Source organism: Piliocolobus tephrosceles, chromosome 20 (assembly GCF_002776525.5).
Source record: "Piliocolobus tephrosceles isolate RC106 chromosome 20, ASM277652v3, whole genome shotgun sequence".
Taxonomy (NCBI): Eukaryota; Metazoa; Chordata; class Mammalia; order Primates; family Cercopithecidae; genus Piliocolobus; species Piliocolobus tephrosceles.
The window spans coordinates 44,474,674-44,501,164 of record NC_045453.1 but is presented as its reverse complement, the minus strand read 5'-3'; the positions used below and the strand labels follow the sequence as shown (position 1 = coordinate 44,501,164).

The 26,491-nt window shown below is 56.2% G+C and overlaps 2 protein-coding genes across 5 annotated transcripts in view; one reads left to right on the top strand and one right to left on the bottom strand.

Annotated features, from left to right (window-relative positions):
* Positions 1-2,646, top strand: part of DSTN (destrin, actin depolymerizing factor) — a 36,872-nt gene extending 34,226 nt beyond the window's left edge. For both annotated transcript variants that reach the window (XM_023217812.2, XM_031934700.1), the window contains one exon: positions 1,438-2,646. In XM_023217812.2, the coding sequence (XP_023073580.1) occupies positions 1,438-1,547 (110 nt within the window). In that variant the 3' untranslated portion in view covers positions 1,548-2,646. The remainder of the gene's footprint in view (positions 1-1,437) is intronic.
* Positions 2,647-8,040: 5,394 nt separating this feature from the next.
* The window catches only part of RRBP1 (ribosome binding protein 1), a 68,667-nt gene continuing 50,216 nt past the window's right edge, over positions 8,041-26,491 (bottom strand). For all 3 annotated transcript variants that reach the window (XM_026456117.2, XM_026456116.1, XM_026456118.1), the window contains 17 exons: positions 24,171-24,309; positions 21,937-22,115; positions 21,781-21,815; positions 19,918-20,008; positions 18,919-19,011; positions 16,225-16,317; positions 16,060-16,143; positions 15,830-15,919; positions 15,075-15,167; positions 14,659-14,730; positions 13,991-14,086; positions 12,877-12,960; positions 11,016-11,123; positions 10,223-10,306; positions 9,744-9,842; positions 9,046-9,189; positions 8,041-8,584 (listed from right to left, as the gene is read on the bottom strand). In XM_026456117.2, coding sequence (XP_026311902.1) covers positions 8,546-8,584; positions 9,046-9,189; positions 9,744-9,842; positions 10,223-10,306; positions 11,016-11,123; positions 12,877-12,960; positions 13,991-14,086; positions 14,659-14,730; positions 15,075-15,167; positions 15,830-15,919; positions 16,060-16,143; positions 16,225-16,317; positions 18,919-19,011; positions 19,918-20,008; positions 21,781-21,815; positions 21,937-22,115; positions 24,171-24,309 — 1,623 coding nt within the window. In that variant the 3' untranslated portion in view covers positions 8,041-8,545. The remainder of the gene's footprint in view (positions 8,585-9,045; positions 9,190-9,743; positions 9,843-10,222; positions 10,307-11,015; positions 11,124-12,876; positions 12,961-13,990; positions 14,087-14,658; positions 14,731-15,074; positions 15,168-15,829; positions 15,920-16,059; positions 16,144-16,224; positions 16,318-18,918; positions 19,012-19,917; positions 20,009-21,780; positions 21,816-21,936; positions 22,116-24,170; positions 24,310-26,491) is intronic.

Here is a 26,491-nt window from a genome sequence, read left to right as displayed (position 1 = left end):
CGGGCGGCAGAGCAAGACTCTGTCTCAAAAAAAAAAAAAAAAAAGGCCGGGCGCGGTGGCTCAAGCCTGTAATCCCAGCACTTTGGGAGGCCGAGACGGGCGGATCACAAGGTCAGGAGATCGAGACCATCCTGGCTAACACGGTGAAACCCCGTCTCTACTAAAATACAAAAAATTAGCCGGGCGTGTTAGCGGGCGCCTGTAGTCCCAGCTACTCGGGAGGCTGAGGCAGGAGAATGGCGTGAACCCAGGAGGCGGAGCTTGCAGTGAGCTGAGATCCGGCCACTGCACTCCAGCCTGGGCGACAGAGCGAGACTCCGTCTCAAAAAAAAAAAAAAAAAAAAAAAAAAAAAATTAGCTGGGCGTGGTGGCACGTGCCTGTAATCCCAGCTACTTGGGAGGCTAAGGCAGGAAGAATGCTTGAACCCAAGAACCCAAGAGGCAGAGGTTGCAGTGAGCTGAGATCACGCCATTGCACTCCAGCCAGGGCAACGAGCAAAACTCCGTCTCAAAAAAAAAAAAAAAGATAGTGACCATGCTACCTTTTTTTTTCTAATGAAAGCATCCACTGGCTTTCTCAGATCAGTCCTGAGTAGCTCAAAAGCTGACCTCCTGTGCTTTCAGCAGCTTGAGAAATAAATGGTCTTTAAATGATGGGAATAACCGTGCAGCTATTTAAAAGACAGTGGCCATTTATAGAGAGGCTACTGTATGTAATCCATAATTGAGCTCGTTTTTGCAGTTGGTAGTGTAATTGTTCTAAGAAAGCAGTCACTAATATTTCACATAGTTTTCATTGTGATCGATTTATAAATGTGTAGTGTAATACCATTGAAGAGCCAGCTGTTTGCTTTTCAATACAGTTGACAAAATCAACTGTGCAATCAAAAATAATTTGTATTTTTATATTTTAAAAACCAAGAAAATTTTTTTACTAGACCTTTTAGCTTTGTAGCGAAGTACAACATATCTATAGAAAAGTATATGTCACAAATTATTGTAGAATGTGATGAATTTTTCAGAGTGAACATAATGGTTATTTCTTAATCTAATGACCAGCACCGCAGAAGCCTCTCTGGTGCTGTTCCCTTCAATTCATAGCACTTCTTTCTGCCTGCCCCTTCCTCCTCAAGGTAGCCAGCACCCTGGCTTCTAACAGCATAAGTTAGTGTGGGCTGATTTTGTATGCTATATCTATATATATAATAGAATATATGCATTTTAAATCTGGATTCTTGCAGTGAATGCCGTTTGTGAGGCCCATCTATCTTGATGCATGTAGTTACAATTATTTATTCTCATTACTGTGTAGTATTCTGTGTTTGTATATACCCCAGTTTATCCAGATTAGAACTGGTCTTTTAAAAGTTTGATATCTTAGAGAAAGAGATAAACTGTTGCCATAATTCTAAATAGAATTGTGTTTTTCCTCTCTAGGCATAAAACATGAATGTCAAGCAAATGGACCAGAAGATCTCAATCGGGCTTGTATTGCTGAAAAATTAGGTGGATCCTTAATTGTAGCCTTTGAAGGATGCCCTGTGTAGGTCTTTCAGTGCCACAAATTGAAAGCTTCCATGTTTAATGTTATTCTCTTGCTATATAAATAAAGCAAATATATTTAGGCCAGGGTCTCACTGAGGGGGAGCTGTCTCGTCATCTTTTAAACGAAATATTCTATAAACATATGCAAACAGCCCCTAAATAAATCTAAAGTCTAAAGTTTTATTGGTGTGAAATTAAATTCTTATTGGCCATATGCCTGTTTTGATGAGTTGATTTATAAAGATTTTTGTTAAGCTCAGGATTTTAAATTATGCAGTTCACAAAACAGTAAAGGCCATGTGAAGAGAATTATTACATCTTTAGTAACCTCAGCATTTACTTTGTTTCTTTTGCTTAGAAAATTGCTCATAATCTGGTTATAATTTTGGCCCAAATTCTTTATTCTTCCTTGAGCTAAGCAGAATAATGGAATATAATATGTCTTTATAATATAACAACACTAATACACTAATAGTAAGATTAAGTCAGGCAGTATTTTACTTCTACCAAATGTGTAATGGAGATTGCTTCAAAATTGTGTCCACATAATCCACGCTGATCTTGCAAAAGCACTATTTCAAGCACATCATTGGAATACAGGAAGTAGCCCTGCACCTGCCAGTGAGCTCACCATTCACTGATTGGGAGAGTGACCTGGCATCTTGCAAATCATGGTGTGTCTTCAGGAGAATGTGCAGTGTCTTGTAATAAATTATAATGCAAATTAGGGCTACATTGTAATCTGCTTTGTTAATGAAAATGGCAAAACAATATTGACAAACTAGGACACCTGTGGTATCTTTAATTGTATCTCATTCAGAAGTTTGCTTCTTATAGTATAATAAAGTATGGAAGAATATTGAGTATATGTTTACTCTGGGCCTGGGAGAACTTAATTTTCTAGAGCAGTTTGTTGACTCGTGTGCAATGGGGAGAGGTACCATGATGACACTCACAGGGAGGCACTGTTCACTGACATTTGGAAGTGGTCATTGTTCATATCGCGGGCACAACACTTTGAACGATATAGAGATGCACCAACAGTTGAACTTAGAAGTAGCAGTATTGGCTTTGTGTAATAAAGGAAGCATTTTTGACTTACCTCTCGTGTAATTATTTATGTGTGAATTGGGAATGTAAGATTTTGCCTTCCATATGGGGTAAGTCATTGAGGTTTGGGTATTTCCAATAATTAAGAGTTACGATTGGCTGAGTGTGGTGGCTCACTCCTGTAATCCCAGCATTTTGGGAGGCTGAGGCAAGAGGATAGCTTGAGGCCATGAGTTTGACAATCAGCATGGGCAACATAGTGGGATCTCATCTACTAAAAGTAAACAAAATTAGCCAGGTGTGGTGGTCAGTAGTCCCAGCTACTTTGGATGCTGAAGTGGAGGATCACTTGAGCCCAGGAGGTCAAGGCTGCAGTGAGCCAAGATCATGCCACTGTACTGCAGCTTGGATGACAGAGCAAGACCTTGTCTCAAAAAAAGTCACAGCTCCCTCTGGTGAATAAGAAAGTTGGTGTAAAAGTTGGGGAATTTTTCAATGTTTATTACACTATAAGTGTAATAAATATTACACAAAATTATAAAGGTAATCACATTTAAAATTTAGAAAATAGAGAAAAGGGAACTTGTACATTGTCCTACCACACCATCACATGGTTAGCCTTTTGATACACAGCTCTGCATTATTACATGTCAGAAACTGCACATAAACTATGGTGGTCCCATATAATTGCAAGGTATTTTCTGCTGTAATTAGAAACACAAATACCATTGTGTGACAGTTGCCTACGGTATTCAGTATAGTAACATGCTGTCCAGGTTTGTAGTCTAAGAGTAATAGGCTCTACCACACAGCCTAGGTGTGTAGTAGGCTATGCCATCTAGGTTTGTGTAAGTGCAGTCTAGGATGGGGAACATTTTAATGTTGATCCACGTGCCAGGCTTTTGTGAGACAAGGTTATGCTTTAATCAAAATACTTATTTCAGAATTGTCTAGAAAAATAGTGCTGGCTGCTTGTCATTCATCCTGAATTTCTTGTTTCTTTACTGTGTAGCGATGCTTTCAGCGTGGGTTTTGTTTTTTGAGACAGGGTCTCTTTCCCCGAGGCTAGAGTGCAGTGGTGCAATCATAACTCACTGCATCCGTGAACTCTTGGGCTCCAGCAAGCCTCCTGCCTTGGCCTCCTAAAGTGCTGTGATGACAGGTGTGAGCCACTGTGTCCTGCTAGTGATGGTGATGAACAGGCTTCCAGGGAAGTGCTGTAAGTCCAAGACGGCCGTACTCAAAAGTCAGCCATGTAGGTAAAGCCAGATATTTCGTCAAGGAGTTTTAGAAGGAGGACATTTTTCCTGTGGTGTCGGCTTAAGTGTGGCACTGTTGTGCGTGTGTGAGGTGCATTCTTTGGGAAGCATTTCAAACCGTATAAAGGGATGTGATGTAAACATCTAGAACTCATTCCAGAAATTCAATAAAATGCTAGTAGTTACTCTTTCTCTAGGGGAGCTTTTGAGAAAGTCTTAGTGGATTCCTGAGGCCCAAGAATTGTGCTCACAAGCACTCAGGGTGATTCTGGTACAAAATTAGGGTTCAGACCTCAGCTGATTGGTCTGCTGTTGGTCAGGAACAAAACTGCAAGTATACTCTGCTTCCAGAAAATACGTTTACCTTTTCACAAATGCTAACGCACTGCAAAAATGTATTTGTGGAAAGCTAACTTAGTCTCATCTAGCGGTTACTCTCTTGGCCTGACAAAGCAGCAAATAAAGCCATTGCTAACAGAATTCAATCAGAGCTTGACTGTGAAGTTATCTCAGACAATATTACTCTGCAAAAACAGGGGACACGGTGACTTGGATCATAGGTTTCGTTTGGTGGTTTCCTTTCTGCAGAGTACTGGCTGCTGTAGGCCCAGCAAGTGCAACTTGTTTCTTGACTGTAATTGCCCTTGGGACCACCAGAGACTGAATACGCCCAACACACATCACTTCTTGGTGATTTGGGGCATTTCTGAAATTGAGAACGGGCTCTAGACTGGGTTCCAGCTGGGCTGCAGCTGGAAGGGACAGTAATGGCATTATGGCCGGCAAGGGGAGTATTCCAGGAGCCAGGGTTTCGGTGGAAGGCAGGCTTGAGTACTGTGTTTTGTTACTGAGGGCTCTCTGGGTTCTGCACAGTCCCAAAAGGGCCCTGGGGAAGGGACTTACAGAGCCTCTGGCCAGTACCCTCAGTAACCAGCCCAGAGGTGAAGTAACTTGCCTAAGGTTAGTCGACTCACAGGTGGCAGAACTGGGACAAAAACTCAAGACCTCTTCATTTCTGTTCCTGAGCTATTCTCAACACCTCAGGAGAATTCACTTCATTTCTCTTACTGTAATTGGATCATCTTTCCACAACATTTCTAACATCAGAAATTCAAAGGTTAGACCTTGTTCAGTGCTAGGGGTGAGATTTGAAAGGGCCAAGACGGAAAGCATTTCTTTTGGGCTCTGAGCTCCCGTCAGACCCAACCCTGAAGGAAGCGCAGTGATGGCATCTGCGGAGGGCCTGGAGTGGCTTCTATAACAAAACCTCGCTTTCCCCGCACTTGCCCCTCAGGCCTTACTGGCTCCCTGCCCTCGCTGCACAGCTTCCTTCTCCGCACCCCTTCCTTCTCGGGGTGCCATAGGTGCGGCTAGCAGGCGCAGCATCGTGGTGCCCGTGTTCCAGAGGATCACATGGAGACGACCTGAGGAAGCTCGTCTGAGCGCAGCTGTCTGTGAGGGGCTTCAGGTCCCGTTGTGCTGTCTATGGGCCACGTTAACCTGAACTTCACATCTACTCTGTGGGCTCTGGTCGTCTTCACCCAACGGCCCAAACCCAGGGTCTGGCTTTGGGAAGCCAGTCCAGGGAGGAGCAGTGGTTTGTCTGTTGGGTGGCAGCTGGGTGAGTCCTGCCTCCACAGTGAACTTCATTCCAGGAACACCACGGGCCAGTCCTCTGGTGCTGCCTGAACTCGGCTACAGCTGCAAGACGGGGCTGCGAATGGCCAGGCCAGTGACCTGTGCCACGCTGGGGAACGCCGTGGGGCTGGGGAGGGCTGCTAGCCCCTTCCGCAGGAAGTCTGAGGGCTGCGCCTCAGCTGGCTTCCCCAGAGCCTGACATGGAACCTGGCCTGGGACAGTTGAGGAGGCCCGGCCCACCTGAGGCAGGGCCCAGCCGGCAGCCTGGCAGACTCGGCTCCCTCTGCGCACCTGGGAGGTACCACTCCTGGGCATAAGGACTGCTCTGGCCCTGCTGGGGCAGGTGGGGACAACAGATGATGGGCCCTTAGAACTGGAGCTGCAGGAGAAAAGCTCCCACGTGGCATTCTCCCGAACTCCCGGGCCAGCCGCACAGGAGTCCTGCACCCCGTGCTACCTGCCTTCAGCTTCCTCCCTTCTGCATGCACAGACCCGGGGCTCCTAGCAGGTGGCCACAGAAGCGGCAGCGTGGCACCCCAGCACCCCTTCTCCTTCCCCAAGGTCTACCCTTTCCTCTGCTCAAAATGGGTACCCCTGCCCCATTCCTGTGCCTTCAGAGGGCATCAGCCCAGTATGGGGCGCTCAGTCTCGCGGTGTGGCAGGTCAATGGGGCGATTCAGTGGCAGCCCTGCTGCAGCACACAGGTCTGCCTGTTCCCCACACTCCCCGGGGCCCACACCACTGCCCTGACCTATGGCCACCCACGTGTGGAGTTCTGCCTCCTGCAGGTGGCCTCCCTCACCCAGAACCTGTGCTCCCACTCAGCCCCCTGTACTAGATGCATGGGGGTGCGGACGCAGGGGGCCCAGTGGCTGTTGCAGGGCACTCAGCCCCGGGTGCTCTTCCCCAGGCTCCCCACATTCCAGAGCCCAGCCCTGCCCCGCAAGTACCAACCTCCCAGGCTGTGGGGCCTAGCCACGTGTCAGAGGGGTGGGTTTGAACCTGCCCAGCCTTTAGCCCGGGGAGGGGGGCAGGATGCACCTCACCGGGAGGACTGAGGGCTCGCTGAGCGCCAGGCACGGGGCTGGGAACGGGCAGCCATCAGGTGTCCTTGCAGGCACTTCCTGCTACTCAGTCTCCCAGCCAGAAGCCAGGATGTCGATGTTCCAAGACCGTGGGATCCCTTTCTGCTTCAGCCTCCTCTAGAGTTCTACGGACAGGCTTGGCTCTCCCTACTCAGAAACCTCAATGGCTGCACTGCCTCCCCGGTCCAGCGCCCCCTGGCCTTGGTAACCTGGCCCCCCTCCATACCTCTATGCTGCTGCTGCCCGAGTGCCAGCCTCCCTCACCTCACACACACCTGCTTTTCCTGGGAGCTCAGCTTAAGCCCACTTCTCCAGGGACCTTCCCAGGATTCCCAGCACCAAGAACAGCCACGACACACAGTGCCACACACCACGGCTGGGTGGCCCACAGGCACTTCCCGAGAGCTGGCACCAGGGCTGGGCCGAGCAGTTTGAGGCTAAGCAGTTCCAGGCTGCAGGCAGAGGCCGTGTGGGGGGCTGAGGAAGGGAGGCAGACAGACGCACACCACAGGGCTTCCCTAGGTCTTGAGGCTGTCAAAACCACCCCCGAGTCACTGCCATCAACTGAAAGGGCCATGCGTGACAGAGACCGCAGAGCAGGCCACCTGCCATGCTCATAGGCTGTGGAGACCCTGGTTCTCGCTGCCACTGTCCCCGACAGCACCCTTCTCACAATGCCATCCTGCAGGACCTGCCATCCAAGAGCCCAGTTGTCCCCCAGCCAAGTTCGGCCAAGCGGACCCTCTCCCAAGATTCTGAGGCTTGGAAGGGAGATAGATGCAAGTGAACAGTCCTTGGTCAAGGTAGACCCGCCTTCCATTCCGGAATTGGTTGGGGCCTTACTGTGACTGAGCCTCTGAACGTCTCTGTGGACTAAGCTCCAGGTTCCTATTGCTTACACTCAAAGAGACACACTTCTTGGGGCCAAGGACCATGCCGTCAGGGGCTGCTGAGGACACTGGGTCTGAGGGTCGTGGCAAATCTAAACTGGCTTCTGCAGGTGAAACTCTGCCTCCCCGGGGCAGGCAGTGGGCTGCTCTAGCCCGGGCCCACCCTCTTGGAGTGTGGGTGTTTGTTCAAGCCCCCACCAGGACACAGACCCCTTGTTCATTCCCAGACCTCCGTCACACAGCAGCCCACACCACCGGCCGCGCTCACAAACCTCGGCCCCTCCGGGATGCGGGGCAGCAGTCCATGCGTCTGGCTCTCAGGTGTAGCAGGCCCTGCTCCCTTATCCTGCCGGGAGGGCACTGAGGTCTGGGAGGTGACAGGGAAAACTGCCGGGGGGCCCCAGAAGCAGCGAGTCTCAGCCCCACACTACGCGGAGCTGCAGAGACCCTGCCTTCAAAGCAGCTGAGGCCCACACTCGCTCTCTCCCCGAGGACGCCCCCACCCCTTGGTTCTTCATCTTGGGCCCAACAGCAGGTGGGGGAGCCCCAGCAGACGACCAGACGAGACCACAGCACCGGGCACCAACGTTGATTTTAATGGCATCAACACCCAGGAGGTCGCACGTCAGTTCTCGTTGGCAACATCTAGGGGTGAGGGGCTGTGGCCTCCAGTTGGCCCCTCAGCCTTCGAGAACTGGCTGCCCGGTCCCACCCGCTTCCCGTCCCGCCCTGCTGAAAAAACACGAAACGATTGCACTGACAGACAGACCCCAGAGTGCCCGGCCTCCCACACACCCACGGGGCTGTCAGAGCCAACCAGGACTTTGGCGTCACTCGGTGGTGGCCCAGGGCTGCGCCCAGGATAGTGTTTATCGAATGTGACACAGGTTCGTTTACAAACTGGGGCTCTGCAAGGTCTACTTCTGTGGCTCTAAGAGACTCTCGTCTCTCATGGCTTCTTTCGGAGCTACCGGAAGTTGGGCCTGGATACCGCTGTGTCGGTTGGTTGGTGTATTTGTAAGGAATGTGTAAGGCATTTGGTAAGTTGAACAGTAACTTCTTTTTCCACAGAGGAGACTCAGACAGAGGTGCCCTCCTTTGAGCTGCTGCCGTCCTCCTGTGAACGAAGGCAGGTGGCGTGAAGGGGGGCTGGGCCACGAGCCATGGCAGAACCACCTGCCCTCCTCCCTGGGCCATCGGTCCCTCCCCGGACTGACCCCCTCAAGCCACTCCAGTCCCTCAGAGAACAGGAGGAGCCACAGAGCCCTGGGGCTGGGGGACAGGGAGGAGCTGGTGGGAGCCGAGGGGAAGCCACCCACCTGCAGGGCAGGGGCTGGGGCACTGGCTAAGGGGCCCACACAGGTACAAAGTGAAGACCTGGGCCAGCAGGGGGACCGGCAAGGGAACCCCAGAAGGGCGGGTGCTGGGCTGGGCGGGCTGAAGCACTCATTAGAAGTCTCTGTCCCCACCACCTCCGCCCAGCTCTGCCTCTCCCGCTCCTGCCTCCCCTGGGGCTCCCGGCCCAGTGCTCCCAGCAGCTCTGACTCCTCCCGCCCTGCTTTGGGGCCAGGCACGCACTGTCTTTTCCAGCTGTTCCTGCAGCTTCTTCACTGTGTCCTTCTCCCTTGCCAGCTGCTCCTGGGTCGTCTTCAGAAGCTCCTGCAGTTTGGTGGCGGCACGTCCCAGGTCACTTGTTAACTTCTTCTCTTTTTCTAGTCTCTCCTGATGGTCAAAAGGTTGACGGGGGTCAGCCCTTGCACCAGCAGGAGGGCCACCCCAGCGATGCCCACAGGACCCTGATACCAGGGACTGGAGCCCTCTGGGGACACAAGGCAGGCAACTCCTGGTCACCCAGAGACAGGTGGTGACCACAGGGAGGAAACCGCCCACGCTGCCCGTCAAGGCTGTGTCCTGTGCTCCCAGCACCACCAGGAGACCTTCCTGGGTGGGGCAGGAGCAGTCTACTCTGCACCGTCCAAGGCAGCACAGGACACACCTGACTACTGAGCGCCAGACATGCGGCTGAGGAACGCGCTTCATGTTCTACATGATTCACATTTCAACAGCCACCCGGACTAATGGCTGCCATGTGACCATGTGACACTGCAGGGCTAGGAGCCCCCACCCCGGCCCCGGGGAGTGACAAGGGGAACCAGTGCCGAGGGCAGGTCCCGGTGGGGTCGGCTCTCCCCTTCCTGGCCCCTTTCCGAGGCCAAGAGTGGCCCCAGCCCCAGAGCAGACCCCACAGGTGTGACCCCGCCCCAGCCCCTGCCTGCCTTCAGCTGTGAGGCCTCCTCCGTTTCTGAAGACTCTAGGGGGCCGGCTGTGCGGAGCTTCTCCAACTCTTCTTGTAACCGACACGCCGAGGTCTGAGCCTTGACAGAGAGGGAAGTGAGACGTCTTACAAATGGCTGTGCTGTCGAGACCCTACTGAGCATGCTTGGGGACCAGAGGACACCCCCCAGCCTGATGGAGCAACAGCTCCATCCTGTAGCTGGAATGAGTGGGCCAGACTCACAAGTCCTGACCCCAGCCCCAGGCCCTCAAGACTCCTCAGGGATGCAGACCACCCATAGGGCTCCCAAGGTGCCTCCAGCCTGTGCTCCACCTGCCCGGGCCCCATCCACTGCTGCCCAGAAGGCCCAGCCAGGTGCTGCTGGGCACAGCCGAGGGGGACAGGGCTGACCCACTTGTTCCCTGGAGATTCAGGGCCCAGGGGCTGATGGGGGCTGAGAGTCACCAGGCAGGGCCTGACCTCCTCAAACTCGGCCGTGAGCTTCTGCCGCTGCGTCTGCTCATCCTCCAGGATGGCTTCTGTCCGCTCCAGTTGCGTCTTCAGCTGTGCAAACACCACAAACATAACCCGGCAACCCAGTGAGAACCCTCCGGGGGCCCAGGGCTCCAGCACAGGCCCCGCTCTGTAGCTGCTTCTAGCTTCCCCTTTCCTGGCCCAGTGCTCCCCGCGCTGGGGAGATGGCACCTTGGCCCCTGGTACAGACTTGGGTGTGGCTCAGGAGCAGCTGATGGGGCCTCTGCAACCTCAGGGGCCTTTAATGAGACTCACAGGACAAGAAAGATGCCTCCGAGCCCCGCCCCCACGGCGACAACCCCAGCAGCCACACTGCGGCCACCCCAGGGACAGACCCTGCCTCCCGGTGAGGGCTCGTGGTGGCTATTGCCAGGCTCAAAACTCTGGAGGGTGAATATCCTGCTAGCGATGTCCCAGCTGGGGCTGCAGTGGAAGACAGTCCCCTTCGGTGGCTGCAGACCCTGCCCAGGGCTGCTCCCCCAGACCCCGAATCGCGGACTCCGTCTTCGAGTCCTACTTCTCCCCCCACTCCTCCAGCCTCTCCACCTGGCCACCTTCCTGTCCCGTGCTCTGTGGCATTCTCCGGACCTGGGGGACCCACATGGGGCAAAGCAGGGTGGGATGGGGACGCAGAGGGGGCCGGAGCAGCCGGTGTGGGGTTCAGTCAGAACAGGGGCAGCAGAACCTGCACTCTTCCTGGGGTTAGTGATGTGTCCGGGGACCGGCTCACCACCCTAACCTGAGCAGGGTCCTGCTGGGCTGGGGGGGCCTCTGGGGAGGAGGCTGGGGCCCCAGCTATGTCACCATCCTCTACGTGGCTCTTCATTTCACTCAACTGCTGCCTGACCTGGAACAGGAAGGGGTGGGTTTGCAAATGCATGGCCAGTCGCACACCTACCATGCTCACTCCTGCAGCGACCCCCTCGGAGGACCGTGGCTGCTCTCAACAGCCAGATTTCCTTCAGGGGACCTGGCTTAGTAACTGTGACTTAAGTCTGGGTCCCCCCCAGAGCCCCCGCCAACCTGAGCCAAACCAAGGCCACCAAACCTCCGGCTAATGAGACCCACGTGCTCTGCTCCAAGCCCAGCCGGAGGGGCGCCCTCACTGGGCGTGAGGGGAGCCCTGATGAGCACGGCCCACAGAGCAAATGAATCCCAATGGAACGGGGTGGCCGCCACGCTGTCTGCACTCCCCGTTTCTCCTTCAAGGACACAGTCCACTGCTCAGAGCCCTTTCTGGGGTCTAGAAAACATTGTGAGATGACATTCTTGCCTAACAAGGTCCCCCACCCTGAGCTCCATCACTGGGAGTCGGTGACACATCTGGTTGCCCCCAAACCACTGGGCCTGCAATTGGAAGGGCAGGTGTCACTCGAGAGGCTGGGGTAGAGGTTCCAACTGGAGACCCGGGTGGGGCCCTTGGCACAAGCTCCCCAGGGAACATGTGTGGTCTCAGGCCCTGCACTGAGGGGCCACCCCAGGTATGTGGGAACCCCACACGTTCTTCCCTCCCTCTGAACAGCCCCTCCCAACACAAATGCCACACTACACAGCTGGAAGACAACAGAAACTCCAGGGGGTTTTCTCTGCACACCCCCGGCCTGAGCCATGCCCCCAAGGCCTGTCAACCAGACTTTGCTCAGCCAAGGCTTCAGTGAGTGGCCCCTAGGCACAGGAGACCTGGCCTGGGCAGCACTGCCCTCTGGTGTTCTGGCCCGGGTAAGACCCGAATGACCAAGGGGGACCCAGGGCGTTGGGAGCGTGTGCCAGACTCACCGGCTGCTGCAGGGGGAATGCTAGCCCGTTTTTATTTAAAATCTCCGAATTTCTCCCTGTTGACAACTAATTCAAGATTTAAAAAAAACACTGCAGATCAAACAGAACATGTCTGCAGCCTCACAGGGTGCTGCGCACAGCACCAGTCTTGGAGCGGTACCAGATCCGGTGAGGCTGGGTGGAATCTGCCAAGGAGCTGGGACTTGGCATCAGACACCTGAGCTGAATCCCAGGAGGGACTCAAGAGGCCGCCTGCACAGACAGAGCTCCTGTGGTCTGCCAACGGGGCTGCTCTCTGCACCTGGTACCGGGCCGGGCGTGGAGCAGGCCTTCCCTGCATGCCTGTGGCTTTGACTGAACTGATCTGAGCTGTCACCGAGGTGAGAAAAACCCACAGAAGGCACGGGACTTGCTGAGAGCCCCAGGGCGATGGGTGGCCAGATCAGGAGGAACCCCCAGGCTTCCTGGTCTTGTGATGCCAGGGACTGTAACGTCCCTGACGCCCCCAGGTGACTACAATGGGCTCACAGCGAGTGTGGACACCCAGAGCTCTCACTACCTTGAACAGGGGACCAGGTAGCCAGGGGACAGGAGATGGAGCGGGGGCACGCTAGTCCCAACAGCCACAAGCCTAGCTCAGAGTTCTGGGCAAATGTGCAGGAAGGTCCCCAGAAGCTGGCCCCATGCTGCTCAACAGGTGACACCGTCCCTTCCCTAGACTTTGTTTATCTTTGAGTGGACACAAACACATGACTGGCAAATGCAACTCACACACGCAACACCCCAGGTCACACTCCTGGCATGGGGACATGGAGGCCACCTACCAGGGCAAGCTCATCACTCTGTTTCTGGGCTTCGCTCTTGGCTGCATCGAGCTGAGATTGAGATTCTAGGAGAAGTTGCCTCAGCTTGGGGAGAAAACAGAGGCAGGTGATGGGAAAAAAGGAGAGAAAAGGAGAAAACCAGTGCCCGTGAGTTAGCGCCGAAACATAAAACCTAATACGCATCCACTTAACCAATGACCTGAGGAGGGTCACAGAATCGGGAGGGCACAGGGCTCGACAGGGTTCCTACAGCCACAATTTCTTTTCTGAGGACTTAGGAAGAATGGTGTTCACTGCACACCTCTTTCAGACCTTCACAAATGTTTACTGATAATCTCTCGCAAAAAAGGGCCAAAAGTTTGAGATTTTGTTTTTCAGAGATGGTCTCAATCTGTCGTTCATGCTGTTCTTGAACTCTTGGGCTCAGGCAATCCTCCTGCGTCAGCCTCCTAAGCAGCTGGGACTGGAGGTGCCCACCACTGTGCCTGGCTGATTTTTTTTTCTTTTTTTCTTTTTTTTGGTAGAGATGGGGTCTTGCTATGTTGTCCAGGCCGGTCTCAAATTTCTGGCCTCAAGCAATCCACCTCAGCCTTTCAAAGTGCTGGGATTACAGGCATGAGCCGCTGTGTCTGGCCCAAAAGTTTGAGATTAAACCAGAACTGGGATGCTGGATTTGTGCTTTCTGCTTCTGAAGAGCAGAAAACAGTATCAGATCTAAATCCACTCCCCACCAGATATGACATCAGCAAGCCAGGCACAGAATCCCCTTGTGGAGGGATAACCTAAAATGCCAAATGCCTCCCTCGGGGCAGGGCTGCCTGGCTCTGCCCTGCCCTGGCTGGGAGGCTGCCTGGCTCTGCCCTGCCCTGGCTGGGAGGCTGTCTGGCTCTGCCCTGCCCTGGCTGGGAGGCTGCCTTTTTGAAACCTGCCCTGAGACACACCTCAGGTCTGACAGCCCAACAAGGGGCCTGCAAGGCTTCAGGCAAACCCCTGAGGACTCGGACTTCAAGGCTTATGTCAACGAGAGCTGCTCCCACAGGACTGAGGAGCAGCAGCTCAGGGAGGGCCACAGTTCTGCTGGGCAGAGGCTGCGCTCCTCGGGGGGCAGACTCACCCCTGCCACCTCCTTGGCATAGTTCTGGCACTCGGCGCTGGCGGCTGCCATGTGCTTTTCCAGCTCTGCCTCCAAATGTGACGTGTGCTCCCTCACCTGGACAGACACACAGACAGGCACACACGTGTGCCAGCAGCCTCTGCTCAAAGGGCACTAACCCCAGGGAGCAGACTGGGCCTGGGATAGGTGAGGGCTGTCGGGAGATCCCTGAGGCCCATCAGCTACCAAGCGAATGAGAAACTAGTCAGCAGCAAGAGAAGCCCTTACCGCAAGTGGCAGGCCGCACCTGAGCACTTCTGGAGGCTGACGTGCTCTTAGATCTACTTGCAAAGGTAGGTACCAAGGGTACCTTCTCCAGGGCTCCCTGTGGCGTCTGAAGGGGGCAGTGGGGTCCCCTTGACTGTGAAGGCCGTGGCAGGAGCCCTGTTCACCAGGGCAGGGCAGGTCTGCACAGGGCCCGTGGCTGTCTCAGGGTCCTCTGAGGTAGTAAATGTCTCTCATTAAGGAAAAACAGGACGGACAAGATCCCTGGGCTTGAGAGAGAGTGCCTCCCGTAAGGCACACGGTCCATGAGGAAGAAATAAGTGAAGTGCCGGCTGCAATAATGTCACTTTCCAAGAGGCTCCGGGGACAAGAGAAAGAGTTTTCTGAGTAGAGTCCCCACATACCTGGTCCGAACTTTCAAGTTCTCCTTTTAGCTTCTCTACAATCTCTTCGAGATGTTTCACTGTGACCCGTGACTACAAAGCAAGGGAAACGCTCCGTCAGACATGAGCGCCTGGGGGTGTCTCCTTCCGAGGCCATCTTGGGACCTGAGCAGGACTGACCCAACTTAGGAAGCCCCAGGGGTGCCCACCCCACCCAGCTGGGAGAGTCACCCTGGCGCCATCTGGCAGCGCCTTTCTAGGCAGTGGCCTCCTGGAGGACAGGCTGAGCTGTCATCCCGCAACTGTGCTTCATAGAGAGTCGTGGAAAAGCCCCACCGAGACACACGAGTCTCTCAGGTGACAGACAACCCTGTCAACTCTCCCTTGGGCTTCACGTGCTCCACGGTGCCGGGGGGGGCAGGCAGGGTTGCACGTACCTTCTGGAGCTCCTCCTCCGCAGTGCCCACCTTGGCCCTCCACACCTGCTCCTCCTCCTCCACGCTCTTCTGCAGGTCTCTCAGCATGCCCTCCTGGGGGAAACTGAGGTGAGGCAGGGCCCTCTCCCTCCCGGGACCCGTACCACACAACCACACCCTCCTGTCCCTGCAGCCCTGGTCACCTGCCGTGCTTCCCCTGCTGTGACTTCATGAGTGCCAGCATTAGGTGGGGAGGGAAGGCAGCCACTGTCCTGGGAGGGAGGTCCTCTGGCCAGTGGGCCAGGGTGGCTGCAATGCCACTCAAGGAAACGAGGTCTGTGACCTGCACGGGACCACTAGGACGCTTGTCACTGCCGGGCTTTGCCACCGGCACCAAGTGTGTCAGTGGCCCAGGATGAGGAGCACGGGATGGGCCAGCCAGAGAGTGGCAGGGCTGGACTTGGCATTGCTCTTGGAGTCACGAAGAAAGGGAGTTCAACCTGGCCGTCAACAGCTGCTTACCCCATCCTTCCCCTGCCCCTGCTCAGAGACCGGCCCCAAACCTTCACCTCGGCCCTCTCCTCAGCTTAGAAACAATGACGACCTCAGAGGGCACCATCCATCCCCTTTGCCATGCAGCCAAAGAACGGGACCCAGAGTCACAAGGCCAGTGGGCTTTTCCAACACACCAGGCCACCTCCTGCCCTGTAGGCCCTGAAGCTCTCCTTCCCGGCAGCCTCCCAGGGATGCCCAGCTGACAGGTTCCCAGTGCTCACCGTCTCCGCCAGGATGCTGCGGTACTGGTCACACTCGGCCTGCAGCGTGCTCTGCGCCTCCTCGGCCTCGCTCAACTTGGAGGCCAGGTCCTGAGAGAGGGAAGAACAGGTGTCGTTAGCCACACACTAAGGTTTTTCTCTTGGCTTCCCGTTGAAACAACCTGGGGCAGCCCCTCTTCCTGGGGATAGGGGAGCCCGACAGAGGGCCCTTGCCAGGCAGCCACACTGACCGAGGAGGGCTCCGCGGGAGCTGGCGGGTGCTTCAGCAGCGTGGGGCCTTTCTCTTTGAGATCCTGCAGCCACTCGGTGTAATTCTGCAACGAAACACATTCGGTGAGACCCAGGGACGTTCCCTGGGAACCGTGAGGTCCCCGGGAACCACCCTCCCCTCCTACCTGTTGCGCCAAGACAGAGAGTTCTGGGAGCAGAGTCAGCAGGGCCTCCATGGTCTGTGCCTCAATCAGGCGGAGCTGCTTCTCTGATTCCTCCTGGGGGGCAGGCGGGGAAGAGCAGAAGGCGTTCAGCTACGGACATGTGGGGCACCTCCCCAGGTCTTACTGATATGCCCGGGTCTCTGCCCCAGAAATGGCACATCCTCAGCTCTTCAGGGAAGAGACAAGAATCAAAGGAGCAGATGAGGCTCCACGAGGCTGACTGTAAAGCAGAGGGTTACCCAGCCTGTGTCCGGTCCATTTCAAACACACTGAGCTCTGATGAAAGCAGCATACTGCGTCAGGCCAAGATAGCAAGTGCCAGCTCCCAGAACATCTCCCAGCAGGGACAGGGTCTCCACCAGCTCTCATTTCCCGAGCTCTCTGGGCGTGTGTGCATGTGTGTGGGAATTTGGGGGGGGGCCCTGGTTGATGTGTGGGAGTCAGGGCAGGAAAAGGGGATAGGAGGACACTCATGGACCCCAATATTTTGGAATCTAGAGCTGTGATGGGGATGGGGGGTGAAGGCAGGGAAGCAGTGCGTCTGCTGGCGGCACCATGGTTAGGGGTTAGTGGCAGCCAGGAAGGGGCAACCCAGAGAGGCTCATCTCCAGCCACCCTGGAGAAGGAAGCTCAACATTCCCCCTCTGCAGAGGGAGAAGCCGACTCAGAGGAGGCAGGGACTTTGCACCCTGTGCGATGCTGGGTCGGACACCCCTTCAATCCTCCTGCACAAAGAGCCAGAGGCCCCCATTCAAAGCACAGCAAACAAAGGAAACAAAGGGGGCCCGAGGGAACCACGAAGCAAAGCCCTGGGGAGAGAGCTGGGCCCTCCCACACCTTGAGGGGACAGCTGCTGGGGTCCAGCCTGTGTCTGGCCCTGCCACCACCTGGACAGGCCTGGCCTGAGACCCAGGGCGGCCCCAGGAACTCCACCTGGGTCAGAGTCGATGGAGTGTAACTCCCCCGAGCAGAGTCCTGGAATGTGCACGGAGGATGCTGACCATCGGACACCCAGCCTGAGCGCAGCGCCCTCTGGCCTGACGCACACCTGAGAAGCGGGCCCTTCCTGGCTGGCCAAGTTATGCACAGGTAGGGCCCGTGCCCCATGTGGACCCTTGACCTCACCACCACTGAGGCCTCCAGTTGTGAGTCAAGGCAAGCTGGAGACCCAGAGGCCACCTTCTATCTGGCTGTGTGACCACAATCAAGTCAGGTGACATCTCTGGTCACAGCTTCATTTACCACATGGTGGCCAGTTTCTGAGGTCACAGGGGGCTACAAGGCCAAGATTCTAGGAGTCTAACTATAGCTCTCACAGTGTGGCCTGAGGCCATCCTTCACCTCCTGCCCTAGCTAGTGGTCCTCATCTGATACAACCCTCAGGCTTCCCGGGAGTCGCTGCAAAGCTCCTGCCGTTGGGGCAGACATTTCCGTGAGGGAGGCTGGGAGGCGAGGCCCTTTCATGAGGTAGGAAAACGTGTGTGACCTCAAAGCGTGGGCGAGGCCTTTAGTTATGGCTGCTGCTGGCCATGTCCCCTGGCCAGAGCCTCCTCACCGGCTCCTGGGCAGCCCAGCACCCCAGAGGCAACCCGTGGGCTCAGACACTGGTGCCTGCACACATCCCACCTGGACAGTGTGGAGCGCGGGGCCAACGTGGCCCCCATTCCCCGAGTGCTCGCTGCAAACAATACCCGCCCCTCTGTGACTTAAAGACTCTTCATGGGACTGGGCACAGTGGCTCACGCCTGTAATCCCAACACTTCGGAAGGCCAAGGCAGGCAGATCACTTGAGGTCAGGAGTTGGAGACCAACCTGGCCAACATGGCAAAACCCTGTCTCTACAAACAATGCAAAAATTAGTCGGGCGTGGTGGCGCCTGTAACCCCAGCTACTTGAAAGGCTGAGGCAGGAGAATCGCTTGAACCCAGGAGACAGAGGCTGGAGTGAGCTGAGATCACGCCACTGCACTCCAGCCTGAGCGACAGAGCAAGACTCCGTGTCAAAAAAAAAGACTCCTCACGGAACTTCCTGGGCCATGACTTCAGAGGCCCAAGCAGCAGAAGCACCCCGACAAAACGACACACGACAGAAATAACACTAAAAAAGGTCACCAAGACAGTGCAGCCTCAGGCTCACTGTCTCCAGTCCCACCCCAGCAGCTCTGTACCCTCAGCCAGAGGGACCAGCACAGAGAAGCCCATCAAGGGGGCACCCCCCTCCCTCTCTCAGAGAAAGGAGCAAGTGAAGAAGGGAAGGAGGGCAGGGGAGGAGGTAGGACGGGGGAGGCGGAGGTAGAGCCGGGGTCTGGTGTGGACTCAGGAGCTCTGAGGCCAAGGCCACTCTGTGTGCACTTCATGCGTCCTAGTGCACCTGTGAGTCTGTGTGTCCTAGTGCGCCTGTACGTTCTAGTGCCTCTGTGCCTGTCCTAGTGCATCTGTGCATCCTAGTGCCTGTGTGCCTGTCCTAGTGCGTCTGTGAGTCCTAGCCTGTCTGTGCATCCTAGTGCATCTGTGTGTCCTAGCGTGCCTGTACATCCCAGTGCCTCTGTGTGTCTGTCCTAGTGCGTCTGTGTCCTAGGGTAGCTGTATGTCTTAGTGCATTTGTGTGCCTAGTGCACTTTGCATGGTGGGAGCCTGAGTGTGGCCGGGCTCTGACCTTGGCCTGGGTCAGGGAGTGCAGCTTCTCCTTGCAGGCCTGCTCGGCCGTGGCCAGCGCCTCCATGGCCTTCCAGTTCTTCTCCCGGAGGTCCTGGAGGGAACACAGGCGAAACGTCAGCAGCCTGCGCCGGTCAGTCACTGACACACCCCCACGAGCTGCCTAAGCTAGCGTCAGACAGGACAGGGCCCAGAGACCCTCCCCGATGCCACCCTGGCCCATAGAGGACCTGCCACAGGACAAAATGCCCTTTCCTTGGCCCATGACCATGGCGCCTGAACACAAGGCCTGGGTGCCACAGCCAGAGGTGGGTAGCATGGCACAGGGTGGAGAGGTGGCGCCTTTTCGATGAAGACACCCCTAGCCAGAGGGAGGAGGGAGGGCGGGAGGAGGGAGGGCCAGCCTGTGACCTCAGAGGGAGGAGGGAGGGCCAGCCTGTGACCTCAGAGGGAAGAGGTTCCTGCCGCCAACTGGTTAGTGCTGATCCCCGGGGCCAGCTCTGGCGGAGCCTGGCACAGGGAGGCCAAGGCCAGGGCCTGCCTTGGGAAGCTGCAGCCTCTGCAGGGAGCAACTGGGCCAGCCAGCAAACCCGGCTCTGTGAGAAGGGGGCAGGAGGGTGTGGCCAAGGCCACACCGGGACAGCAGGCATGCCACCTGCCCAGCTTCTACACCCCCTTCTCCTGGGACCAGGATCCCCACTTACGGTGACCATGTGACTCAGGCCAGGCCAACGGCACACTGTCCCCACCCCAGGGATGACTCCACGCTTGAGCGAGTGGTGCAGGCTGATCCACAGGCGGTCAGCTCTCGGTCTTTGGTGGAACTCAGGGGTAAGCAGAAGCACCCCCCACATCCTGGATGCCCACAGCACAACGGGGTGTAGAAACACAAGCTTGGCCCTCCTCTGAGTCCGGGGCGGGGGCCACACCGCAGAACCTTTCCCAGCCCTACTTGTGCTGCCCTGGCCCGTCCGTCCCTGCCTGTGCCTGCCGCACTCACATTGTTCTTCACTTTCTGCTGCTCGACGGCCTCCCTGAGCTCGGTGGCCTCCTTCTCCAGACCCGACACCTGGGACTCCAGCTCCTTGAGGCTGAAGGGACACGGGGAGGTCACCGCCCAGGCTCCAAGGGGCTACATCCCCCACAGATCCCACCTGAGGCCCCATCCAGGGAGGAGCACCTTCGAGGCTGAACCACCTGGCCAGAGACAGTCCCCTCCGGCTGCCCCCACCTCACCCAGTGTGAGCTCCCAGGGAAGCCTGAGTAGCTCCTTAGCCCCCTCCCCTCCCACCCATCCGGACCACTGACCCCAGAGCTGTCACCAGAGTCCTAGTTGGTGACACCGGAGAGTTGGGTTATCAGGAGAGGCGGAATCATGACCCTGCCGTCAGAGCTCCCTCGGGGCCCTCACAGCTTTTCCCTCCAATCCCCGCATCATGTGACAGCCTCCTCCAGCAAACCACCCCAAGAGCGTCCCCAAAAGAATGAGACCCCGAGTAAGAGGCGCCAGCAGGCCAGTGGCGAGGACACATCGACAGTCACACCCCGGGCAGCCACTGCCCGACTTCCAGCATATCTGGGGCTGGATCGCTGCTCTCTACTCCAGAGCAGCACGGCCCAGCCTACACACAGCTTTCACATCAACTGTTTGAAGGAAATAAAACCACCAATTTCTGCCGGACACATCTGCATGATGCAAAAAATTCAAACTGATCCTAATTGCAACATGAGTTAATTATCCTAGTAATATGCTGTGTGGCCCAAGAATCTGATCTTAAAACACAAGAGCAAAACAACCTCTCTACCCCAACAAACACCATCAGGAGAAACGAAGTTTGCCCATATGCTTTTTGGGAAAGGAAGGTAGACAAGGTTTGGCTGTGGGTCTTTCTGGGCCCTCGGGGTGGCTGGCTCCCTTTCCCAGTCCCCAAGCTGCAGAGCCCAATGCCAGGGAACACGGGCTGTGGTCTGGGGATCTGCCTCAGCTCAGAGGCACAGGGGGAGGTGCTTCTTTGGTGATGAGGGCCAGGACAAGGGAACTTTGTGAGCTGATGGCCTAGGACACATCTGACCGCATGTGAGGGAATGCAGGACATCCTCCAAGCATCCCCCACAAGCTGCTGCTTCATGGACCCCTAGCCACGGTGGCCAGCAGCTGCCTCCCGAGACTGTGGGCATGTGTTACAGGATGCGAGCCCCAGAAGCAATGGTCACAAGGACTCTGGCCCCTGACTCGAGCCACCCCACCCAGGTGTTGGCTCCAGCCTTAGCAACAGCAAACAAACACTCCCCGAGCGTGGCCTGGCACTGGTGCTGCTGACATGGAGGGAAAACAAGGTCTGGCCAGCGGTGAAGTCACCTCACAGATGGAGGAAAACCACCCTGGGACGCTGCCAGCTCTGCCCCGAACGCCTCAAACCTGTGCTCCAGCAGCAAGCCTGAGTTCGCCATTCTGGGTTGTGCAACCATTTTTCCTGTTACATTTCCTGACCTCAGCCCCTAAAATCCCTTGCTTGTAGACACAGAACCTCTGACGAGTCAGTCTCTTCCCACAAGAGATGGACGGGTAGATGGATGGACGGCAGGTGGCAGGGGGCGCTCCCACCCTGGCTGAGGCCAGTCCAGAACAATGAGTGCTGGCTCCTTGAGCGTGATCATGGAGCTCTCCGCAAGGCTGCCTTCTTTCCCGCCCAGGCCTGCCCCGTCTTCTAAATCACCGGGAGGATGGGGGAGGGAAGGGAGCCTCTGAAAGGGGCTCTTCTGCAGAGGACCTGAGCACCCTTCCGAAAACCCTGGTCCCCAAGGGTCTTTGGTCCCCCACGCTGAGGCTCAAGTGAGCAGGCAGGGCGCTTCTCCAGCTTACCGAGTCTGCTGCTGGTCAGCCTCCGCCCGGCTGGCCTGGAATGAGAGACAAAAGCTCCTTGGTCTCCAGGAGACTCATCTCATGCAGCGGGGCTAGTCCACCCACCTGCTGGATGGAGTTCCCTTTCCTCCCCGCAGCCCCAGGCAGGAGGCTGACCTGGGCGTCCTGGGCGTCCCGGGCCTGGCCTGCCTCCAGCAGGGCCTCAATGGAACGGATTCTCTCTGTGAGCTGGGAGTTCTCCGCCCTGGCCTCCTGGAGCTGCCCGTGGAGACCACTCAGCTCCTCGCATTTGCTGCGCACCTCCGCCTCGGAGGACTGTAACTTGCTGTGCAGCTCTGGTACAGAGGAAGGGAAACAAGAGAAGTTAAAAGGCTGGAAACCCCAGGGGTGGGGTGGGGTGGGCTGGGGGGACGCCCTCTTAGCACACGCGGGGCACGGAGGACTTCCTCCTGCCTCCTCTGTGTGTCTGGGGCTCTTAAGACATACTATTGACCACTGGGGCCTCTTGTTAGCTGTTGAAGAAAGTGCCATTCTGGCATCAATCCTGAGAACTGTCAGGGTACAATGCAACGCTCTCAGGCCACTCATGAGAAAATGATGGAGACTGGAAATGGACTGCTGCTGAGGCTTTTAAAGATTCATCTTCGAGAAGACTCTAGCTCATACTAACTGAGACCAGAAGTTCTTTAGAAAGTGGCTAAGTGGATCCCACTGCCACACCTCCCTCACCTTCCTGGCTGGGTCACCCCCAACCCCCAAGATCTCTTCACAGTCGAGAAAGGCCAGGGGGTGACTTTTCTGTCCTGGGCCCCTTTCTCCCCTTGAGGTATCCTCCTCCCCAGGTGACCTCAGACAGTCCTGTGGGTCTAAGTGTCACCTTCGTGCCTCTGAGGCTGCACGCTCTCCAACCCCAGGCTGTGCCATCTGCCACTTCTAAACGAAGCTATAGTTAGACAATGCAAACCCAGCATCCCGACCTCCCAGGACTCCTCATCTTCCTCCCTCGCCCACTGCTGAAGCCTAGGAGGCCACACCGCCATCTGCCAAGTTGCCCTCAGTAGCACCTCTGTGGGCACCTGGGCCCTGCCCTGTTGCCTTGGGCCTTGACAATTGCAAGGCTTCATCCCTGGTCTCCTTGGGCCACTCCTGCCCCTCTGGTCTGTTCTCCGCCCGGTGCCAGTGTTCAGAAGCGCACATGAGATCGTTTCATCTCCTGCCCCAAGCACTTCTGTCACGCTTTCCCCAGTGCCCGAGCTGCTCAGAGGGAGGGTGACCTGGTCCTGCCCCACCACCAGCCTTCTCCTTCCAGCCACACTTGTTGGCCCATTTCTCACACAGGCCGAGTCAGTTCATTCCCACCTCCGGGCCCTGTGCCGGCCTCTTGCCATGCATCCCCTCCTGCCTCCGAGTCTCCAGGACCACACAATCTAAAGCCATGCCCAGGCCTCCAGAGCAGGGGCCGGCAAGCTGGGGCCGTGCCTCCCAACCTCCATTTTTCCAGGTGTTATCAATGAAGCGTTCTTTGAACACAGCCAGGCCCCTGTTCACCTAGTGTTCATGGGCACTTTTGCCCAGTCCAAACCACTGTGGCAGAGCTGAGCAGTTGTGACAGAGACTGGCCAGAGCATTCACCATCCATTCCTCACAGAAACAGTTGCCAACCCTGCTCTGAACACAGTCCCTGTGTAGAGGGCCCTGCTGTGCAACCCTGTACTTGCAGGTGACTCTGCCATGTACCCCCCAGTCCAGCCCAGCCCGGCACCCACGGTGGTGCTTGGCCCAGGGAGTGGCTCGGGAAGCATCGGTGAACCCATGGCCGTGGGCCTCTCACTGGCAACTTCAGCTACCTTTCTCCAGAGGCTCTTGGCCTTCCATCCCTGTCACCCTTTCCATGACCAACTGGAGCAAGGGAACCACAGGCTTGTAAATCTCGCCTGGCCTCCGGAGCTGACTGAGTTGGGAGAGTAGAAAGGCCCAGAACACAGATTTAGCTGAGATGCCTCAGGACCTCCTTGGCTCACCCACAGCCAACGGGGACCCAGGCTTGGGAGGGAAGCAGTGCCTTCTGCCCCCATAGGCCCCGCCCCCACGCACACCAGGCCCTTACAGGCCTTGCCACCCCCACCACTTCTAGCCCCTGTAGGTCCCATCCTCACAGCTCCACCTCTGCATCTCTGGACAGCACCTACAAGCCAATTGTGCCCCCCGCCAGCCCCTGACCGGGCATAATCCCCTACTCTTGGACTTTCTGAGGGGCAGTCAAGGGATCCGTGCTGCCCTCACCCAACAGGCCTAACGCACCGAGTTTTGGCACTGGAAGTGGGGCTGGGCCGGCATGCAGACCCCGCAACCCTGCACTGACCCCCTGGCCCCACTGCCGCCGCCCTCACCGGCCATCTGCTGCTGTTGCTCCTGGGCCTTCTCTGCATCCGCCCGGAGGCTGGCGTGGCTGCTCTGCGCGCGGCACAGCTCCCGGCTGACCTCATCCAGACGCTTCTGCAGGGCCTCCTCACTCTCCCTGTGGGACGCCTGGGGCCGGGCAGGGGAGTGGGGCGGTGAGGATGTGGAAGGACCAGGCCCTCGTCGGCTCTGTGATGGAGGCGGACAGGGCTCTTTACCCCACCAAAGCCCCGTGCAGTCTCTGGTCCATGCGGGAAGGAAATGCATCCCTCACGGTCTAGAACCCGCACAGGCTTCACCTCAGCCAGCACCCTTTCAAGGAGAGAACGTAGCTGCCAGGGACCCACACTCACTTCCCAGTTCTTCTCTGAGTCCCTATTTTTACATTCTCAAGTGATTCATGAAGACGTGGTTACTCCAAGAGCCCAAAGATACCGATTCAGAGTAAACCAGCGACATTTCCCGATCCAGTCCTCGATTCCTCTCCCAGAGGCGGACAGCTTGGTGGGTCTCCCACCTGCAGCTCCATGTGTTACACACACGCACGGTGCACCACTGCCATCACGCTATAGGGCAGTGCTCTTAGTTCTCAGTATTAGGTGGAACCACATGAAATTGTCAGTGTTTGACCATTTTTACCTGCAAAAATGGCAATTTCACACGGTTCAAAAGTATCTCAGAGACATTTCCTCACTCAGGACAGACAGGCCCACTGCACCCTTATTTAGGAGCCACACAGAGCTTCAACGTTTGCCAAGTTCCCGACTCAGCGTCAGGCAGGCTGTGGCAGTCCCCATCGATGCTCCACAGGACACCCTCGTCCACCTGCAAAGGATTCCCACACACTGGGGCAGAAGTGCTGGCCAAGGCCTCCATTTAACCAACGCCTTGGAGAATTCAGTTCTCCAAAAAGTCCAACCACTAATTATTCATTAACAAGCTTGTCTGGGGGCAGAACCAGGTAAGAGGGGCATCAACAGACGACTGCTGTTTGACGAAAAGGCTGGGAGTTATCCCTCGTCAATGGCTTTACCAAGCTGATCCCATCCACCTCCGTTTTCATTTTCTTTTAAGGCAGTGGCTGCACAACCTGGAGCTAGGGGAACTGCTCAGATGAGCACCATCCAGGCAGAGGCGCAGCTGCAGCCAGTGAGCCATCGCCAAGGATGTGGCCACTAGGCCGTGGTTCATGTGTACTGTGCAGTGAAAACTGGGGGCAGCTTTAGGATGGGCAGTGCTTTCTGCATTAGAACGTAGCAGGGATGACTCAGTTCCAACCCCTAGAGAGGAAAGGAGAGAAAGGAGTGACTGCAAGCTGCTTCCAGAATGCACACCTGCTTCTCCTCTGCCAAGTGTCCCAGGCAGGAGCCTGCCTTGCACCCACTGGTTCCAACACCCTCACACCTCTGCCTCGACCAAGATACTCAGGGCAGGGTCACTGCACAACCGGAAGAAAACACACCAGCTGCTGCTGCCTCTTTTCTTTAAGAAAAGGGACTCCAGCTCAGTCTGCAGGGAGACTGACCGCACATGTTCTTCCGTTCGTTACCAGCATTCATTAGAACTCTGATTCCAGCAACAAGCAAACAAAAACCCACGCGCCTTCAGGAGCCCCAAGCTTAAAATCTTTCATGGAAACCACGTGCCTCCATCTTAAGACCTGAGATGACAACTGTGTTTGCCTTGAAGAGAATGTTGTTAGCACAGCCAATCACGCTGAACAATTTCAGAAGCGGGTCCCATGGCTGGGCGGGCCGGCTAGGGCCTTTCATAAGACTCTCCCGGATTTCTAAAATTCAGTTCTTCTAGAAGGATGTCATCGGCACCTTCAATGGGCACTTTCTTCCAAACAGACCCCAAGAGGTCGTCCAGGGAGAGACAGGCAATGGGAGGCAGGGCACCTCCCTGATGCCAGGGCTCCAGGACCCAAGGTCAGCACAGGCCCCCGCTCTCATTCCTGCATAGCTGGCTGGCAGCGAAGGGGCCTCGGGGGAAGGAAGGACGGTCACAACATGGAAAGAGCCCCATTTTCACCACAGCAAAAGAGAGACACTTTCTACAACCTCAACCGCCGGTCTGACTTGGAGATACCTTGAATGAAATTTTGTAGAGTCACATTGAGCTCTTTTTCTGAAAAGCACTGATCTAGTCCTAGGCGCTCTGGGTGTAAGAGCATGGCTAATTCCCGCAGTCACCCTGCAGGACAGCTCCTACTGTCCTGCCCGTAGTACAGATGAGGAAACTGAGGCTCTGAAATAACTTGCTAGGGAGGTAGAAGAGCCAGGACCTGAGCCTGATAGCTGGCGCCGAA